Consider the following 22,019-nt stretch of genomic DNA (forward strand, 5'->3'; position numbering starts at 1 on the left):
TTCCAGCAATTGATTTTTTTTTTTTACCTCTGCTTCTTTCTCCATTAAGATCATGTCTTTGCTTGCTGCCTCATTTTCTGCTTTCCTGTTATTAGAACAAACAAAAGAAAAATAACTTACCCTGTTTATGTTTACAGTGAAAAACCATATTCTTCACTACAAACAATTAGGGGACTCTACTGCCCTTCCAACATCTTTAGAGCAAGTACACATATTATTCATTAGAAGCAGTAGTTAACCACAGACATTTAAAACATACAACAGCCTCCAAGAGTTCCATACTTCTTGCCTGATATTTTTCCAGTTATATTTTTCATAGTCAAACTTCCATAATATTTTATGTGTTTCCCTGGCTCAAGGTAGGTCTGCTACTGTTACATTGTTTCTCAAGAATATTCCAAAGTAGCAGTAGACCTTCCCTCATTTTAAACTTTAATAAATAAAAACTAAGGCACCTATTTAATAAGCAATATTAAGCTGATAAAGCGAAGTTACTTACCTGTAGCAGGTATTCTTTGAGGACAGCAGGCTGATTGTTCTCACATATGGGTAACGTCCATGGCAGCCCCTGGTCTGGAAAATCTTCCTAGCAACAAAGGTTGCTAAAGCCGAGCGCACGGGTGCAAGCACTGCGCATGTGTGGCCATCTTCCCACCCGTCGCGCGAGAGTCCCGCTTTAGTCAACTTATGAAGAAAAACCAAAGAAAAGAACCACTCCAAAGGGGAGGCGGGCGGGTTGGTGAGAACAATCAGCCTGCTGTCCTCGGAGAATACCTGCTACAGGTAAGTAACTTCGCTTTCTCCGAGGACAAGCAGGCTGCTTGTTCTCACACATGGGTATCCCTAGCACCCAGGCTCACTCAAAACAATGAACAGGGTCAATTGGGCCTCGCAACGGCGAGGACATAACAAAAATTGACCAACGAAGAAACATCTAACTGAGTGCAGCCTGGAACAGAATAAAAATGGGCCTAGGAGGGGTGGAGTTGGATTCAAACTCTGAACAGATTCTGCAGCACCGACTGCCCAAACCGACTGTCGCGTCGGCTATCCTGCTGAAGGCAGTAATGAGATGTGAACGTGTGGACTGATGACCACGTCGCAGCCTTGCAAATCTATTCAATAGTGGCTGACTTCAAGTGGGCCACTGACGCTGCCATGGCTCTAACACTATGAGCCGTGACATGACCCTCAAGAGTCAGCCCAGCTTGCGCGTAAATGAAGGAAATGTAATCTGCTAGCCAATTGGAAATGGTGCGTTTCCCGAAAGCCACTCCCCTTCTGTTGGGGTTGAAAGAAACAAACATTTGGGCGAACTGTCTGAAGGGGTTTGTACGCTCCACATAGAAGGCCAATGCTCTCTTGCAGTCCAATGTATGCAACTGACGTTCAGCAGGGTGGGTATGAGAACGGAGAAAGAATGTTGGCAAGAAAATTGACTGGTTCACATGGAACTCTGACACCACCTTCGGCAAGAACTTAGGGTGAGTTATGATGAAACTTAAGATAAGGAGCATGCACTACCAGGGCTTGAAGCTCACTGACTCTACGAGCTGAAGTAACATCCACCAAGAGAAAATGACCTTCCAGGTCAAATACTTCAGATGGCAGGAATCCAGTGGCTCAAAAGGAGCTTTCATCAGCTGGGTGAGAACGACATTGAGATCCCATGACACCGTAGGAGGTTTGACAGGGGCTTTGACAAGAGCAAACCTCTCATGAAACGAACTAAAGGCTGTCCAGAGATAGGCTTACCTTCCACACGATAATGATAAGCACTAATAGAACTAAGGTGAACTCTTACGGAGTAGGTTTTAAGACCAGATTCGGACAAGTGCAGAAGGTATTCAAGCAGGGTCTGTGTAGGACAAGAGCCAGGGTCTAGGGCCTTGCTGTCACACCAGACGGCAAACCTCCTCCATTTAAAAGAGAAACACCTCTTCGTGGAATCTTTCCTGAAAGCAAGCAAGACTCAGGAGACACCCTCAGAAAGACCCAAGGAGGCGAAATCTACACCCTCAACATCCAGGCCTTGAGAGCCAGAGACTGGAGGTTGGGATGCAGAAGCGCCCCCTCGTTCTGAGGGTTGGAAAACACTCCAATCTCCACGGTTCTTTGGTGGAGAACTCCAGAAGAAGAGGGAACCAAATCTGACGCGGCCAAAAGGGCGCAATCAGAATCATGGTTCTGCGGTCTTCCTGTAGTTTCAGCAAAGTCTTCCCCACCAGAGATATGGGAGGATACGCATACAGAAGGCCTGACCCCCAATGTAAGAGAAAAGCATCCGAGGCTAGCCTGTCGTAGGCCTGAAGTCTGGAACAGAACTGAGGGACCTTGTGATTGATCTGAGTGGCAAAAAGATCCACCGAGGGGGTGTCCCACGCTCGGAAGATCTTGCGGACAACTGCCCTGTTGAGAGACCACTCGTGAGGTTGCATTATCTTGCTCAACCTGTTGGCCATACTGTTGTTTACGCTTGCCAGATACGTGGCCTGGAGAAACATGCCGAAATGGCGGGCCCAAAGCCACATCTGGACGGCTTCCCGACACAGGGGGCGAGATCTGGTGCCCCTCTGCTTGTTGACATAGTACATGGCAACCTGGTTGTCTGTCTGAATTTGGCTAATTTGATTGGACAGCCGATCTCTGAAAGCCTTTAGAGCGTTCCAGATCATTCGTAACTCCAGGAGATTGATCTGAAGACCTGATTCCTGAAGGGACCAAGCTCCCTGAGTGTGGAGCCCATCCACATGAGCTCCCCACCCTAGGAGAGATGCATCTGTGGTCAGCACTTTTTGAGGCTGAAGAATTTGAAAGGGACGTCCCAAGGTCAAATTGGATCGAATCGTCCACCAGATCAGGGAGCTGTGAAAAGCGGTGGACAACAGGATTGCATCTTCTAGATCCCCTGCAGCTTGATACCACTGGGAAGCTAGGGTCCACTAAGCAGATCTCATGTGAAGGTGTGCCATGGGAGTCACGTGAACTGTGGAAGCCATATGGCCCAGAAGTCTCAACATCTGCCGAGCTGTGATCTTCTGCGACGCCCTGACCATGGAAACGAGAGACAAAAGATTGTCTGCCCTCGTCTCGGGAAGATAGGCACGAGCTGTCGTTTCCAGCAGAGCTCCTACGAATTCTAGTTTTTGAACTGGAAGGAGATGGGACTTTGGGTAATTTAAAACAAACCCGAGTAGCTCCAGAAGTTGAATAGTCATCTGCATGGACTGCAGAGCTCCTGCCTCCGAGGTGCTCTTCACCAACCAGTCGTTGAGGTAAGGAAACACATGCACCCCCAGTCTGCGTAGTGACGCTGATACCACTGCCAGGCATTTTGTAAAAACCCGGGGTGCCGAGGCCAGACCAAAAGGCAGCACACAATACTGGAAGTGATGAGTTCCAAGACGAAATCGAAGCTACTTCCTGTGAGCTGGAAGTATCAGAATGTGGGTGTAAGCATCCTTTAAGTCCAGAGAGCATAGCCAATCGTTTTCCTGAATCATGGGAAGAAGGGTGCCCAGGGAAAGCATCCTGAACTTTTCTCGAACCAGGAATTTGTTTAGGGCCCTTAGGTCTAGGATGGAACACATCTCCCCCCCCCCCCCCCCCCCCCCGTTTTCTTTTGCACAAGGAAATACCTGGAATAGAATCCCAGTTCTTCTTGCCCGGGTGAAACGGGCTCGACCGCATTGGCACTGAGAAGGGCGGAGAGTTCCTCTGCAAGTACCTGCCTGTGCTGGGAGCTGAAAGATTGAGCTCCCGGTGGGCAATTTGGAGGTGTAGAAGTCAAATTGAGGGTGTATCCAAACTGGACTATTTGAAGACCCCCCCCCGACTGGTAAGTCGTCCGGCATGGACACGTTTACTGCGGCTATGCTCTTCCAGAGCCAGTCAAAAGCCCGTCCCTTGCTTTTGCTGGGGAGCTGCAGGAGCCCGTTTAGGCGCACGCTGTTGACGAGAACGAGCGCGCTGGGGCTGAGCCTGAGCTGGCTGTCGGGCAGGTGGAGTGTACCTACACTTATTGTAAGAATAGGGAGCACTCCTCAGTCCCCTGAAAAAACGTCTACCAGTTGAGGTAGATGCTGAATGCACCCGGTGGGAGAGATTGTCGAGGGCGGTGACCCGCTGGTTGAGCAGTTCTTCAACCTGCTCGACCTTCTCGCCAAAAATGTTATCCCCCCGGCAAGGAACATCCGCAAGTCGCTGCTGGGTCCTACTTTCCAGGTCAGAGGCATGGAGCCATGAGAGTCTGCGCATCATTATACCTTGAGCAGCGGACCTGGATGCAACATCAAAACTGTCATAAGCACCCCTGAACAGGAATTTACGACACGCCTTCAGCTGCCTGACCACCTCCTGAAAAGCTCCCTGTGGAGCAGGCCAGGCCTTATCTACCAGGTCCGCCAGTTGCTTCACATTGTTCTGCATATGGATGCTCGTATAGAGCTGGTACGACTGGATCTTGGACACGAGCATGGAGGACTGGTAGGCCTTCCTCCCAAAGGAGTCGAGAGTTCTAGATTTCCGCCCTAGGGGCGCCAAGGCGAAATTTCTAGAACTTCCAGCTCTCTTCAGGGCAGAGTCTACAACCATAAAGTCGTGAGGTAACTGGGTCCTCATCAACTCAGGTTCTCCATGGACCCTATACTGTGACTCAATCTTCTTAGGGATGGTGGGATTAGATAAGGGTTTCATCCAGTTCCTAAGCAAAGTTTCCTTGAGAACCTAATGCAAAGGAGCCGTGGACGACTCCTTAGGTGGTGAAGGATAGTCGAGGACCTCAAGCATCTCAGTCCTGGGCTCATCCTCAGTAACCACCGGGAAGGGAATGCCCACAGACATTTCCAGGATAAAGGAGGAGAAAGAAAGACTCTCCGGTGGAGAAAGCTTTCTTTCAGGAGAGGGATCAGAAAGAAGACCACAAGACTCCTCAGATGAGAAATACCTGGGATCCTCTTCCTACCCCCACGAGGCCTCCTCTTCAGTATCGGACAAAAGCTCTCGAACAGCAGTCCGAAATCGGGCCCGCCTCGACTCCGAGGAACGATGTCCTCGATGGTGTCGTTGAGAAGTCGACTCCCTCGGCGGCGATGAAGCTCCCTCCAGCGACGTTAACGGGGAGTTGATCTGGGTGGCAGCCGAAGCCGATGCCGCAAGCGGTACCGGTGTCGGGGACCTCACCACAGGAAAGGAGCCAGCCGGCGCTTCTGCCAACGGTACCGAGGGCGCAAGCACCTTCGGTACCAGTACAGACTGGCACATCAGCCCTTCTAGGAGACCCGGAAGAACGGCTCAGAGGGGCTCATCCATCGTCTCTACCGGAAAAGGCAAGGAAGCCGGTGCAGGAGTCGGAGACAGAACCTGTAAAGGATGAGGAGGTGGTACCGGGCTGTCCATCGACCGACGCATCAACACCTCCTGAATAGAGGGGGAGCAGTCCTCCCGGCGTCGACGCTTCTCGGGTGCCGATTCCCTCAATGCCACGGAGCTCCCAGTACTGATGCTTCTTGGCCTTCGCCCGAGGCACGACATCGGTACCCCTCGGTACTGACGAGGACGTTGAATCCAAACGCCTCCTCGGGGTCGGGTCCGAAGATGGTCGGTCCCGATGGGCCTGCGAAGCAGGAGCCTTCGATACAGGTGGAGACCCACTTGACGGCTCACTACTCCCAGCGTGCAGAGGTCTGCGGACAGCCATTACCTGCACTCCCGAGGTCGATGCTTGCTCCGGTGCCGACATCGACACCGCCGAACTCGGTACCTCTGTCGACGTCCAAGTACCGGGCAAAGCTCCAAACAGTCGTTCCCGTTGAGCTTGTCTCGCCGCTTGTGTCCGCTTCTTAAGACTGAGACACAATTTACAGGTGGCTGGGCGATGTTCAGGCCCAAGGCACTGAATACACCACACATGTGGATCAGAACCCGAGATGGCCCGGTTGCAGCGACCGCACTTCTTGAAGCCGCTGGGAATACTCGATGTCATGGATGGAAAAATAGCGGCGGCGAAGTCAAAGTCGTGGATGGTGCCAAAAATAAAAGCACAAAAAACAGGGAAAAAAACCCCAAACGGGCAGCCTCAGCCTAAGGTGGCTGCAACGACGGCGAAACGAAACTTAGGCGGGCCCAAACTAGAAGACTAAGGAAACTTACTTTTTTTTTTTTTTTTTTTACAGAACAACTCAACGGAGCGAAAGAAAAATAAAGAGAATCAAGATAGAAGAAAAAATACGTGAAAAACGCGCAAAAAACCGAAGGCTTCTCAAGACGCGCTGAGAGGGACGAAAAAAACACAGTCTCTCTCATCCGTGGACAAAAAGAAACTGATGTCCCCGCGCAATGGGCGGGAAAGGTGGCCGCGCATGCGCAATGTGCGCGCCCAAAGGCTCTAGCAAACGTTTGTTGCTAGGAAGATTTCCGGACCTCAGGGCTGCTGTGGACGTCACCCATCAGTGAGAACAAGCAGCCTGCTTGTCCTCGGAGAAATAAGAAACACATTTATCTCGTTAGCTCTCAATCTTGAATGGATAAATGCATTTGAGCCTTAATATCCGAGTTACTATCTAACACTTAAAATTTGTTCTGCCCATGTACTTCCTTACAGTGTAATAGGGATGACAATTAACATTTGGCATATAGAACTATTCACTTTGCAGTCCTATTGTAAACCTGTAATGCTTTTTACAAAGTTAAACCAAAGTTAAAGGCACATTCCTGATTCAAAATCAAGAAAACTAAAACGTACATAAAGAAGTGAAGAAATGAAAATACAAAAATACAGAGAAAGCTAGTGATTGCTAGTTATACAGATCCATGTATAAAGCTGCCAAAGTAAGAATCAAGATCAAGTGTACATATGGCTCATTACTACTAATCATTTATATAGCGCTGCTAGACATATGCAGTGCTGAATACATTATATGCAAGTACTTCTTCTGTCCCTAAAAGGCTCACAATTAAGTTTTTGTACATGGGGCAATGGAGGATTAAGTGACTTGGCCAAGGTCACAAGAAGCTGCAGTGAGAATTGAACCCAGGTCCTCAGGATCAAAGTCTGTTGCACTAACCGTTAGGCCACTCCTCCACTCAATTGTATAATATAAATATCCTGGCCTTTGAGGTGTCATCTGATTAAGCTCAATGTGTAACAAACATAAGATATAGCTGTCGGGTTCTCGAGGCAGAACCGGAATTCGTGAGCCCTTGGGCCACTGCCGAGGAGCGGCAGCGGCAGGCAAGACCACCCTGGAACTGGATACACAGAAGAGCAGGACTGGAACTCTGGACTGGAGTAGTAACAGAGGCAGGCAACTAGAACAGGCAGAACAGGAACAGCTTCACCTGCGCTTGCCCACCGTTTCTCCTGAGTTGAGCTCCGGAGTGCGGGTGGCCGGCAGGACTTGCAGGATAAGGCAGGAACTGAAGATCCAGAGGATCAACCCTGGGTCTGGGATACACGAGGGAGGCTGGGCACGGAACTAGACTAGGACTAAAAGCTGCATGCAGCCACTAAGCCAGAAACACAAGACAGACTAAGGAGACAAGACGTACACAAGACTAGGCAGAGACAGGATTCAGGATATACACACTAGCTAGGCAGAAGCAGGACTCAGGGAATACAAGCAAGCTTGGCAGAACCAGGACTCAGGGTATACACGCAAGCTTGGCAGAAACAGGACTCAGGGTATACACGCAAGCTTGGCAGAAACAGGACTCAGGGTATACACGCAAGCTTGGCAAGCAGACAGAAGAAGCAACCAGGAACTAGCAGAGTCTTTGGGCAGGCAGCGGACAATAGAATAAACCAGGTGCTAACAGAGACTTTGGGCAGGCAGCGGACAATAGAATAAACCAGGAGCAAACAGAGTCTTTGGGCAGGCAGCAGACAGAGGAATAAACCAGGAGCTAACAGAGTCTTAGGGCAGGCAGCGGATAATAGAATAAACCAGGAGCAAAGGCAGCGGATAATCGAATAAACCAGGAGCAGATAGAGTCTTTGGGCAGGCAGCAGATAATAGAATAAACCAGGAGCAAACAGAGTCTTTGGGCAGGCAGCAGGCAGAGTAATAAACCAGGGATAACAGAGTCAGGGCTGAAGCTTCGGCAGCTCCAAACACAGAGAAAATGGCTGAAGCTTCAGTCTCCAAACGCAAAGCAAGGCAAAGGAAGGACTAGCAGTCCTCAGACACAAAACAGAAGGACAAAAGCCCACACGGAAGTAGTCCCCAGACACAAAGCAGAAGGGCAGCGCCCACACAGAAGGACTGGCAGTCCACAGACACAAATAGCAGAAGGGCAAGAGCCCCAGAGTAAGGCTAAGTAGCAGCGCAACAGTGCACTCACTAACCTCACGACCTTTTGGCATAACACTCTTACTTACTACGCAAAGGCCCTGAATGCAAGCACAGCACTTCCTTATGAAGGCTCTCACTGATGATGTCACCTACTGCAGGACAGGAGCAGGGAACACACTCACACCAAGGAGAGGCTTGGAACACAAAGGAAGTGAACACACAGGAAGGACAAGCAGGAGCCATCTTAGATGCTGGCTCCTCAGAGAGGCATAGCCCACACAGGTGAGGTCTAGTGAAGCAATCAGCACACAGAGACAGAGACAAAACTAACACAGAGACAGACAGAGAACCCAGCACAGATGCTGACCCCCAGAAATAAGGTAAGTCTGAGGGTGGTCACGACCACAGACGTGACAATAGCAGCACATGCAAGAAAAGAACTGAATTACCAATGTTGAAGAGGATTGAAAGTAGTACATTTCCTCAGAATATTTTAGATGGTAGTAGTTGACAGTGGCTATGTACCATATGACAAATTCCTAGATTTATCATGCACAGCACTTAAAAGAAAAACACTATAAACCAGTGGCTTCCATTCAAATTAATTGGCCTACATTTCAAAAGCTCTACAAACAGTTTCAAGTGGGTCACCTCTTTCTTGGGCTCCAATATACTCCAAGGTCTGCTTGGGAGGAATTTATGTTCCTGATACAAACTTAACAGCTAAATGAGAGACTGTAAAACTTAGAAGGAAAACTAGACCCCTTTAAACTCCCATGCCTTTAAAAATATTGGGCTGCTTCAAAAGTATCACACACACATTCCTTCCAATTCCTCTGCTACATTCTACCAAACCCAAAATAGTTAAGCTACTCTCTCCTCTTAGCAAGGGTTCTAACAATGGCCAATATTATCACCCCTTACCCCAGCTCCTTAGAATGTCTAGCCACTCTGCTTCCCAAGGCTGCATATGTTGTTCTATTACTCTTTTCTTTAATTAAAGAATCCTCACCATGTCCATTATTTTGCTTTCTAAATTAGACTCATCATTATGATGTGCCATTCTCCCTATAAATGAAGCTTTACTTATTTTCTAAAGTAGGCTATGGTACAAGAGACACTGCTGGTGAAAATCTGGAGTGAGAGAAAGAGGACAGAAAAAAGTACATACAAAGGAGAAGAAGACAGAATGTAACCATGGGATGACAACCTGCCACCTCGCTTCAGTCTCTCCGAGCGGAAATTCTCATAGTGGAGATCCTGGGTCACCTCCTGCAGATCTTGCATATGTGTACTGTAGATAAAAAAAAAAAGACATGATGAAACTGGGCCTCCAGTGAAAATCCTACTGGTATTGGCAGAGAATAAATGTAAATGCTATTAAGTTTGTGTTTACACTATAGCGTCACATCACATTGACACAAGTACAGAATGTTGGAGGAGTATCCTAGTGGTTAAAGCAGCCACTGGTCGTCATAGTGACATATCTTGCAATCTTGGAGAAGGCACTTAACCCCCCCTTGCCTCAGTACAAAACAAATTATATGTCAGCTTAGAAATGCCATCTGTATTGTAACTTGTCTTGAGCTTGAATTTGGAAAGGTGGATAATAAAATTCAAGTCCAATCCAGTAGGGGAGATAATGTACTATTGGCGAGACCATCCTTTCTCAGCTGTGGTGACTGCGTCTTCGCACTTTATAAAGGACAGGTTTACACTGCTGTAGGAGCTCAACTGCCCTGGGCTGCAGCTGTTTACAGATGTCACAACGAAGGATATATAAGCTATGCCCAAGAGCCATTAACAGACACCCTACAAACTGCAAGGCATACACTTCCTGAATAAACTGACTGTCATGGCTGAAAAAGACACAGCAAAAGCACCAAGATATAGGCACCACAATGGGGCTTGCTTAGCACCAGTTCTATGATGGCTTCTGGGCACAGCTAAGCAATTACAGAATACTAGCACAAAGCCACTTTGGCACACTAAAAGTTAGGCACACCAATGTATGTCATGTCAATGGCTGATATAGGTAGGCATGCCTAAGTGAGCCATGCAATGCAATGCATGCAACTAACACACTCATGCTCCGCCCACATGTACACCTCTTGCAGTTGCATGCTTAGCAACTTAGGCAAGAATACAAAATAGCACCTAGCAAAACTTTTAATTACTGGTGCCAAACACATGTGTAAATGCTAGTATTCTGCAACATATATGTGCGACTGGCACCAAAATTTAGATGCCAATTTAATGAACTACCTTTCAAGAGTCTAACAGAATTTAAGGGATAGAAAGCAAGTAGGTTGGAGTGGCTCCACAATGCAAATTAGTCATTACACATTGCAGAAACACATCCAATATATGCAGCAGAAAAAAACAAACACTACTCCTGGGAAATTCTGGGCAATGTAGAATTTTTGTGCAGAATTTTGCAGAGGCAGCAGCTTGCATGGTTAGGCATCTCCTTACCCCATAACACCATTTTTTACTGTTCTGAAGTGCTAATCATCAGTTAAGAGGATGCAGAGAGTGGTTTCATGCCAAGCCACATTCTCCTCTTCTACCCGGAGTTAGGTTGTCAATTTGAACCATGCGACTCTACAATACCCTCTCCTTGGTTCAAATCAGCAGTCTAACTCTAGGAAGCAAAAGAGGAAGCAGTGGCGTTCCTAGGTTGCTTGACACCCGGGGCGGATCGCCAATGCAGCCCCCCCCCCCCTACCGGCAAAATTACACCCTCCCCCCCGGTGCATTTTTACCTGCTGGGGGGGTGCCGCGCGCCTGTTGGCTGAGTCCACTCATTCCCACCCTGCTGCTCCCTCTGCCCCGGAACAGGAAGTAACCTGTTCCGCGCAGAGGGAGCAGCAGGGAGGGAACGAGCGGACTCAGCCAACAGGCGTGCGGCATCCCCCCAGCGGCGTGCACCCGGGGCGGACTGCCCCCACCCCTTGCTACGCCATTGAGAGGAAGAGAATGTGGCTAGACATGCAGCTACTCTCCGCCTCCTCTTAGCAGGTGATCAGTGAAACCTGGCATTGTGTGCTTTGGTGGGAGGGGGAAAGTAGGGTGGAGGGATTTTATTTTAAAAAGGATTGTCCAAGCAGTATACATACCTAAATGGCCTCTTATTAAATTCTCCCATTTAAAAATATGCATGATGACTAGAACAGGCATACAGTACCTTTGACAACTTGGGTTTAGGCATGCTTGGGAGTGCAGTAATGGTTTGTCTATGTTTATAACACGTGTATGTGTGTACTTTACATCTGCTCCCAGATGTGGTTTCATTATAGACATGATTTTGGTGGCTTTTGTAGGGACAATTTTATAACATAGGTACCTATGTGTCTTTATAAAATAAGGCACCTACTTTGCCTCCCAACCTAGCAAACTGTTATACAGTTATCCCCATGCTATGTACCCTTATTATTTTCTAGTTTGTGGGTGACAGTTTATTTCTTCCTCTTGTGTGAGAATCTTACATTAGCATAGTTCTCAGCTTCAGGAAGTCATTGTGTTCTGGATTCTCCACTTCAACAACGCCCCAGGGGTACAGACGACCTCTAACCTTTTTACCTTTGGCTTCAATTAGTTGATTAGATCCCACCACAGAAAAGGGAATACTGGCCTGAAAGGGAAAAGAAAACGAACAAAACAAATCTAGAATAAAAATGCCTTAAAACATACAATTTGGGCAAATATAGATTCAGAAAAATTGCTGATTAAATGCAAAATTGCTGCAATTCAGAAAATGTGCACAAATCTGAAATACTCAGAAGTGTTGAGCTGTTTCATTTTTGCATCTATATAAGAGTAATTTATTTCTGTTTTACTGAATCCAGTATGATAAAGGCATACAAGGAAATAGGTTTGGATTTAGGAATGACAGATTTAAAAATGTTATAATCCATTACACTTTGCAAAAACAATTGCTATAGAACAAAGAATAACTGCTTATCTGAACCTCCGTTACCATACAAGATGAAGTCAGTCATACTTATGGGGACACTACTATAGATAGGTATCATTCCTTTTTAGTCTAAGAATTTTAGCCTTGAAGATGTTTTTCCAATTAAAAACAGTGAGGAGGGTTAGCTAGTTCTTGAACATGGCTGCATTAAGACATGCCAGGGCCCAGAGCAGAAAGTGAAGGGGCCCCAAAACACACCTGCAGACTATGCTTCCTTTAGCTTTGGACAGGTGTTGGGCACCCTGGGGAATGGAAACCCTTAGGTAATTAGCCTAGTTGCCCTTCCCCAAAGTGGGCCATGGTTCTGAACAAGTTCTTTCACATGGTTTGACCGAAGCGGCAGCCCTTACAAGATATGGGGCAAACCAGGTAGTAATGGGATGTGTGCAGGTATAAACTGACAACCAGGTGGTTATCTTGCAGATTTCCTCCACTGACATTAACTGAAAGAAGGAGATCAAGTGCCCTCACCTGGTGGTCCGATAGGTGTATACCTGCAGTCTGATAACAATGGGCCATCAACCACACAAAAAGGGTATGTTTTGATATAACTATGGCAGCCAGAAAAGAGGGAATCAGAGTACAACAAACAAGCCAACTAGTGGAAAAACAAAGCACAGAGGACCTTCAAGAACAAGTTAGCATCAAAATATGGCTTTATTGAGAGATCTGACACGGTCTGTGTTTTGGCGAACTGCCTGCATCAGGGGTCTTGCCAGTAGTTATCTACTATGATCCAATGAGTCAAACAGAAAAAGCCAATCATAAAAGCTTTTCAGAAACACAGCAGCACATATACAAAGCATATTAACGTTCACCGTCTAATAAAAAAACTGCGGTAACATACAGCAACTCATGCCATCAGAAACAGGGCGCACGAGGAGGAAGTGACATCAGCGCTAGGAGATGGCTGCCTGAAAACGGAGCTCTGATAATACCAGAGAAACGAGGCGCTGCACCCCCGAAAATCATAGCGATTGCACGAGTGGCGTGGTTCACAGAGTAGCCCTGGAGTATGGCAGCGAGGAAAAGACTGGCAAAGTTCAAATATCTGCCGGAAACGCTGGGAACAGGGAAGAGTGCTGGAACGCGAGTGGCGTCGCGAGGAGCCAAGTGTCACGTCCCTCACCTTGGTGACACCGTTCCCGAGGAGGCCCCGCTCCAGAATGGTGCTTCGGGATGCAGCTGCCAGTCCTCGGACCGTTGGGCGGTCAGTCTGACCGCGGCCGCGGACCGCTGGCCATTCAGGTGCTCGGCCATTCAGGTACCGTGGTCCCAATCGCCGGCCATCCTGGAAGCGCTGTCCCGATCGTCGGCCATGTGGGAAGCGATGCAGTAACATGGAAGATGGCACCGGCGTCAGTTAGCATTCTTCTCTTCCGGGTACTTGGGAAGCGATGCTTTGCCTTTCGATCTCTGGAGTGGCTGGGGGCAACTGGACTCCACCTCCAAGCTCCGGTGAGAGGATCCCACAGCCGCCATTCCAATGACGGCCCTGGGAATTCCCGCCTGCCTCAGCTGACTCCCCGTTCCCTGATTGCAGGGGCTATTTAAGGACAGCGTTCCTCTTTCCCCTTGCTTCGGCTTCTCATCTCCGAGGACTGAGCTGTCCTAAGTAGTATCCTGACTACACTTCTACTTTGCAAGACCTGTTCCTGACCACTCCTTGTCTGCTGCCTGACCTGACCTCGGCTAGTCTTTGACCACTCTTTGTCTGCTGCCTGACCTCGGCTAGTCCTCGACCACTCTTTGCCTGCTGCCTGACCTCGCCTAGCTGAGGTGCTCTCTTCTCGTGGCCAGTCCGTTAACTCCTGCGGTTCCGGAAGCCCAGTTGGCTGCCTGCACCTGGGGGCTCAACCCCCAGGGAACGGCAGTTGCCGCAGGTGAAGACTTGGGATTGATCGGCTGTCCTTTGGAGGATTGGGGTCCTTCATCACTTCCATCTTCCAGCTGGACCCAAGGGCTCACAGAATTGCAGGACAAGACACCAAGATGGCCGCCGGCGACTCGGAATCAGACCCAGAACTCGAGGAGCCAACAGAGCAGGAAACTGACTTTGGTAAGTCAGATTTCATTCGTTGGTTTAAAGAACTGAAAGCTGAGATGATAGCGACAAGGACAAGCATTCAGACAGCAGTGAAGGCAATGCACGAGGAATTGAAAGAGATTGGGAACCGCGTAGCAGCAACGGAGGAGAGGGTGGAAAATTTGGCGGAGGAGGTGCGGGACCTACAAAAAGACTTTAAGAAAGAGCAACAAATGAGAGGAGATCTAGAACTGCAGCTGGAGGATCTGGAAAATAGGTCCCGCAGATGAAATTTACGTTTTAAAGCTATCCCAGAAGAGGAAGAATTTAAGGACGCGGTGAAAGTGGTCCAAGAACTCTGTGCCTTTATCATGGGCCCGGGCAATATAGGAGATGATCAACAAAACCTCAGGCATTTTGCAATTGATAGGGCTCATAGAAGCCTAGGACCCCAAAGGGGAGGACAGCCCAGAGACATTGTGGTTTGTTTCCACGAGTTTGGAGTTAAGGAGGCGGTCTGGAGAAAAGCCCGGGGTCTGGGTGAGATTGCCTGGAAAAATTGCAAACCACAGGTGTTCCAGGATTTGACCAGAAAGACATTGCAGAGAAGGAGAGAGTTTAAGGAGATAACCAGATATCTGCAAAAAGTGGGACTGAGATATAAGTGGCTATACCCATTATGAATGCAAGTCACAGTGGGAAGCAAGAACCGGAGACTCCTTTTGGCGGAAGGGACATGGAAGGTACTGAAGGACATGGGCTGCACAGACTTGCCAAACACAACGGAGGAAGCACATAGACAGCGGACACCAAGCCCAAGACCAGCAAAGAGGGATGGAATAAAGTGCGCAGAGTGAAGGGGTGAGGGTCCCCGAAGGCGGATGGTCACAGATAGGACGAGAGCGGAGTGGACTGAGAATGGTGGCAGGTGAAGCAGCAGGGTTACAAAGATGACAATGCCATTTACAGACTGAATGTTGATAACTGTAAGGGGGGCGTTGGTTGGGTAAGAGACTATAACAGGAGACTGTTGCAGGGGGGCAGCAAACGGGGGAGTGGAATATGGGGGGCAGCTCTCTGGCGTGGGCTCAATTCCTCATGGATAGATCTGGCTAAGAGGGAACAGAGAAAGATTTGGGGGGGGGGGGGGCGGGGGGGGGGGGGGGGGGGGAGAGGGTTACGGGTAGGAACATGGAACATCAATGGTCTGAACAACCCCGGGAAACAGAGAATTATATTTAAAGAGTTAAAATGGTTGCAGTGGGATGTGATTATCTTATAGGAAACCCACATCAGGAAACAAGATGAATCCTTGATCAGGTATAAACAACTGGGGGAACGCTTTCTTTTGGCAGACCCCAAGGGGGGGAAAACGGGGGGGGGGGGGGGGGGGGGGATTAGCTATTTTTGTAAAAGCACACTTAAGATTTGTCCAGGAAGAAATATATAAAGGGAAAGAGGGAAGATGCTTAGCGATTAAAGGGAAAATTGGAGACCAATATATTACACTCATTAATATGTATGCTCCCAATAGCGGACAAGGTGCCTTTTTTGAAAACATAAGGCTGGAGCTAGGCTTATGTGGGAGAGGACAGACAATACTGGGGGGGGGGGGGGGGGGGGGGGGATTTCAACTTTACGGCCTCAAACTTAGATCACTCTATGGGACGGGCTGAGGGATCCAGACAGAAAAGGGGATGTCTGGAGACTACAGCACCCTAGACAGAAGACATATTTGTTTTACTCACACGCACAGCAGACATACAGCAGGACTGATGCAATATGGTGCAGTTTTGTGGGGTTTTTTTTGTTACATTTGTACCCCGCGCTTTCCCACTCATGGCAGGCTCAATGCGGCTTACATGGGGCAATGGAGGGTTAAGTGACTTGCCCAGAGTCACAAGGAGCTGCCTGTGCCTGAAGTGGGAATCGAACTCAGTTCCTCAGTTCCCCAGGACCAAAGTCCACCACCCTAACCACTAGGCCACTCCTCCACCCCACAGTTGGTCACTGGGGGGGGGGGGGGGGGCAATAAAGGAAACTGAGATTGAAAGTATACATGCGTCTGACCATGCACCCGTGTGGGTAGTAGTGGGTAAATTGGGAAAAGAGATAAAGGGTAAAGTATGGAGGTTAAATGAAACTTTGATAGCAGAAGAGAAAGACTGTCAGGAGGTGCGGAATATAATAAAAGACTATTTACAAGTTAATGATAATGGGGAGGTGACAGAGGGGATTCTGTGGGATGCCTAATCACTCCCTTCCTTCTTCTTGTAACAGGACCCTACATTCTCTCTTCCCTTACTTAATCTCTGCACAATACTAACTGTATCTGATATCATGGAATAACAATGTTAACAAAACTATGTAAGCCACATTGAGCCTGCAAATAGGTGGGAAAATGTGGAATACAAATGCAATAAATAATAATAATAATAAATAATGCCCTCAAGGCGGTAGTCAGGGGGCATCTCTTACGAATGGGAGCCCAAAATAAGAGGGAACGAGAGGCACATGAGTTGCTAACAAGACAGACATTAGTGCAGTTAGAGGCAAAGCATCAAGAAAAAGGGGACCCACAGACACTTACAAGAGTTGCTAGATTGTAGAACAGAACTGCAAAAAATACAATTGAGAAAAATGGAATACAATAGGAGATTGATGAAACAAAAGTTTTTTGAATTTAGCAATAAAGCAGGTATGTTAGCGAGAAGCTTGAGACAAAGTCAGGTAAAGAGCACGATCACAAAAATTAAAAGTACTCGGGATGAGATACTACATCAGGATAGTGATATATGTAAGCAATTTGTACAGTTCTACACAAAATTGTACTCCAAAGGGGAAGTGGCCTCCCAAGGAGAGAAGCAAGAATATCTACAAGAGTTAGATATTCAGAGAATTGCAAGTGCCCACAAAGTAGAGTTGGAGGCAGAAGTAACAGCACAGGAGGTCCTAAGGGTCATGGTAAAATTATGTATCATACCTGATAATTTTCTTTCCATTAATCATAGCAGATCAATCCATAGACTGGTGGGTTGTGTCCATCTACCAGCAGGTGGAGGTAGAGAGCAATCTTTTGCCTCTCTATATGTGGTCATGTGCTACCAGGAAATCCTCAGTATAGTCGATATCAAAAATCCATCCGTAGGAATCACCAAACATAGAAAATTACACCCACAAAGGGACACTCTGCCACCCAACCACCGCCGAAGCGGGGGGGGGGGGGGGGGGGGGCACCCACACCCGCCGACGCGGGGGTAACTGGCATGTCCTGTACCGCAACCGTGGGAGGAGCTGGCTTAACCCATCACTGCCAAAGCGAGAGGGGAACAAAGCTACCCTACTACCGCACGAAGCGGGAGGGAGCACTGGCATAATTTAGTTATGAATCCAACCATCGTCGAAACGGGGGGAAAGAAGCAGCAGCTCACTGTAACACAAAGTCGTCCCAACTCCAGGGAAATCCAAGTGGAAGAACTTTAACTCGAAGTCCTCCTGAACAGGAAATGAAGTCTAAACTTGAACCTGAACTATAACTGAACTAGAACAAACAGTACAGATATCCGGGAGGGACTATGGATTGATCTGCTATGATTAATGGAAAGAAAATTATTAGGTATGATACATAATTTTACCTTCCATATCATCAAGCAGATCAATCCATAGACTGGTGGGATGTACCCAAGCAGTACTCACCCAGGGCGGGACATGGAAATCCCAGAACACAACACTGAAGCTCCAAACTGTGAGAAGGTATGAGCCGACGCCCAAGTCGCCGATCTGCAAATCTCCTCCAAGGAAACGGACCTGGACTCTGCCATCGAAGCCGCCTGTGCTCTAGTAGAATGAACCTTCAGCTGGATAGGCGGCACCTTCCCTGCGGCCACATAAACCGCCGCAATCGTTTCCTTGACCCAACGTGCCACGGTAGGTTTAGGGGGCCCGCGAACAGCACAAACAGGTGATCCGACTTCCGGAAATCGTTGGTCACTTCCAAGTATCTGAAGATAACTCGTCTAACATCCAGGCATCTGAGAGCACGATACTCCTCTGGATAATCCTCCCTACGGAAGGAGGGTAGACACAGCTGCTGATTCACATGGAAGCGAGAAACAATCTTGGGCAGGAAGGAAGGCACTGGGCGAATAGACACTCCTGCCTCCATGAACCGTAGGAACGGCTCTCTACACGAGAGCGCCTAGAGCTCGGAAACCCTCCTGGCTGAAGCGATTGCCACCAAAAAGACCGCTTTCAACGTCAGGCCCTTCAGAGAGAGCCGCGATAATGGCTCAAAGGGCGGCTTCTGCAAGGCTCGCAGCACCAGACTGAGATGCCACGTAGGCACTATCGAGTGCAGAGGAGGGCGTAGGTAATTAAACCCTTTGAGAAAACGCACCACATCTGGCTGAGAAGCCAGGGAAGCACCCTTCACGCGACTCCTGAAGCAAGCTAGAGCTGCTACCTGGACCTTAAGAGAGCTGAGCAACAGGCCTTTCTCCAGACCTTTTTGCAGGAACGCCAACACTGAAGCAATTGGCGCCATGAAGGGCGACAGGGATCCTGCCTCGCACCATGATACAAAGGTATGCCATACCCTGGCGTACGTAATAGAAGTAGAGCGCTTCCGTGCTCTCAGCATAGTGGAGATGACCTTGTCCGAGAAGCCCTTCTTCTTCAGTCACTTCCGCTCAAGAGCCAGGCCGTAAGACCAAAGGGGGAGGGATCCTCCATCACTATGGGACCCTGATGTAAGAGGCCCCGCTCCGCCGGAAGCCGCAGAGGACTGTCTACGGAAAGCCGGATCAGGTCTGCATACCAAGGGTGTCTGGGCCAGTCCGGACCCACCAGGACCACCCAACCTGGGTGTTTCGCCACCAGGCCGAGAATTCTGCCCAGCATAGGCCAAGGCGGGAACACGTAGAGAAGCTCCTGTACCGGCCACTGCTGGAGAAGAGCATCGACCCCCAGAGATCGAGGGTCCCGTCCTCTGCTGAAGAACCACGGCACTTGGCAATTGGCCGAGGTCGCCATCAGATCCAAGTTCGGCATGCCCCAGCGCTTTGTGATCTCCAAGAGCACCCGAGCAGACAGTTGCCACTCTCCGGGATCCAAGGTATGGCGACTGAGAAAGTCCGCCTCGACATTCAGGACTCCCGCAATGTGAGCCGCCGACAGTTGGTCCAGATTCGCCTCTGCTCACTGGCATAGCTTCATGGCCTCCCTGGCTAGGGGGGCGCTCCTGGTACCTCCCTGGCGATTGACATAGGCCACGGCCGTGGCATTGTCTGACAGGATTCGAACTGGCCTCAGTATCAGTACCTGAAGAAACGTTTGAAGCGCCAACCGAATGGCCCGAACTTCCAAGAGGTTGATGGACCACTTCGCCTCCGCCGGCGACCATATCCCTTGCGCTGTCCTTCCTAGGCAGTGGGCTCCCCAGCCCGTCAAGCAGGTGTCCGTCGTAATGACAGTCCACTCCAGGGACATGAGAGGCATACATATGCGAATAACACAACCAAAAAGATGTTCTACTCAATGTGGAAACTGAAAAGAATAAGATCATTCTTTCCAAGGTCCGTATTCCGCAGCCTAGTGCAATCACTCGTACTCAGCCACCTGGACTACTGCAACTCACTATACGCAGGCTGCAAAGAACAAATACTGAGGAAACTTCAAACAGCCCAGAATACAGCAGCCAGATTCATTTTCGGAAAACCAAAATACGAAAGCGCAAAACCCTTGCGTGAGAAACTACACTGGCTCCCACTCAAGGAACGTATCACCTTTAAGGTATGCACCTTGGTCCACAAAATCATCCACGGTGAAGCCCCTGCATACATGTCTGACTTAATAGACCTGCCACCCAGAAACGCTAAAAGATCATCCAGAACTTTCCTCAATCTCCACTTCCCTAATTGCAAAGGCGTAAAATACAAAGTATTGCATGCATCAACCTTCTCCTATATGAGCACGCAGTTCTGGAATACACTACCACGCAGAGAACAGAAAGTGGGAGAGCGACCAAGGATATCAGAGACTGGAGGATGTTCTTAAAATGAAAGTTTATTAAGAGTTTCGAAAACTCGACACAACGTCGTGTTTCGGCCGTCAGGCCTGCATCAGGAGTCTATAAAAACATACATTTATATACAAAGAAGAAACAATAAAATTACAAAAAATATATAAGATATATATATATATATATACACATATAGAGTAGTATATATGTGTGTACAATAAAGCTATGTATGTGAAGAAATGTGCATGACAATTCTGAAAACAGAAAAATTGTGAAACACATGCTTATGTGGACTGTGTAAATGTACATGGTTTACTGGAAGACAAAACACACACATTTATATATATGATAGAGAACGAGGAGCACAAACGTTGCTATATAACTGGAAAATAAACAATTATGAATGTATGTAATTTTTAAACTGGAAAATTAACAAGTGTTGAACTATAATTTTCATTGAATAAAACAAAAATCTTTATAATGCAAAGGAATAATGATTTTTTAACGAAATATTAATAGATGATGCAAATTATGAAAATAATGCATTTGAAGTTCCTTTATATTACAATTATAAAAATGTTTGACTCACATACATGTTTGGGTTTGGTGTCTTTAAAAATAATAATAATATCAACCACATAAATAAAACTTAACTGAGAGACACAATTTAAAATTATAGTCATTTTAAAATACAAATAATTAATAACGATAGTATTAGACTCACATACATGTTTGAGCTTGGTTTCTTTTTTTATATAAAATTTTTAATGATGATAAATAATATCAACCACATAAATAAAAATAAGAACTTAACTGAGGAACACAATTTAAAATTGTAAAATTAATGTGAGGAGACCATTAAGTTGGGATATACTTGTGAGTAAGGAATTAAAAAATAATATAAGGAAACCATTTTATTAGGATATGCTGTGAATGAAAAAGGGTGATACTTGTTATCATGATGCAATACCTAATTATTGAAGTCTGAGATTACTTAGGAGAAAATGGCAAATTTAAATTTGGAAACCGGACAAATAAAAATAAAAAATAAAATAAAATACTGCTGATAAATGTTGTGCTGAATCTATGGCACTGACCTGCTGTGCAGGGTGGTTCAGAAAAATGACGATGGGAGATTCTTTGAAGATGTCACAACAGTCTATTGAGGAATGTAAAACATAGATTGTAACAGTGGAGGAGCACTTAAATGATTGTCAAAAATGTAATAAAAAATGTCTACAATATTTTGAAAAGGATACTGACCTCTTACACAAAAGATGACTGGATAATGATGTAATTGATTCTTCAACAGTGGTATAATAGTCTATTGAACATAGCAGGGGAAGGACAAAAAATGGTGAGGGAAACAAAAACCAAAAAAACAAAGATACAAAAGTAAATGAACCAGGGGCAGTTATGAGCATGAAAAGTCAGAACTGCCTGCTATGCAACGTTATGATATGTGAGTAAAGGAAAATGAAAAAAATGAAGGTGAATATAAATGTGATTAGTAGTGCTTACACGAAAATGCAAAGAAGATAGAGTGAAAAGGTAAAACAGAGGAGGAAAATTAAATTGTAAAAAAGCTGATTTAAGTAGCACTGTGGTACTGACCTGGTAAAAGTGCTGGGAAAATAGGATGAAAAAGTGAAACGAAGGAGAGAAACTGAATTTGTAAAAAAGCTAATTTAAATAGCGCTGTGGTAC

The 22,019-nt window shown here is 47.2% G+C and overlaps 1 protein-coding gene across 3 annotated transcripts in view; it reads right to left on the bottom strand.

Annotated features, from left to right (window-relative positions):
• SEPTIN2 (septin 2) overlaps positions 1 to 22,019 on the bottom strand; it is a 488,195-nt gene that overhangs the window by 87,990 nt on the left and 378,186 nt on the right. For 2 of the 3 annotated variants that reach the window (XM_030215817.1, XM_030215816.1), the window contains exons 9-11: positions 11,780 to 11,925; positions 9,463 to 9,585; positions 28 to 85 (exon numbers count right to left, since the gene is read on the bottom strand). In XM_030215817.1, coding sequence (XP_030071677.1) covers positions 28 to 85; positions 9,463 to 9,585; positions 11,780 to 11,925 — 327 coding nt within the window. The remainder of the gene's footprint in view (positions 1 to 27; positions 86 to 9,462; positions 9,586 to 11,779; positions 11,926 to 22,019) is intronic. The other variant, XM_030215818.1, reaches the window with a different exon arrangement.

Source organism: Microcaecilia unicolor, chromosome 10 (assembly GCF_901765095.1).
Source record: "Microcaecilia unicolor chromosome 10, aMicUni1.1, whole genome shotgun sequence".
NCBI classification, from domain to species: domain Eukaryota; kingdom Metazoa; phylum Chordata; class Amphibia; order Gymnophiona; family Siphonopidae; genus Microcaecilia; species Microcaecilia unicolor.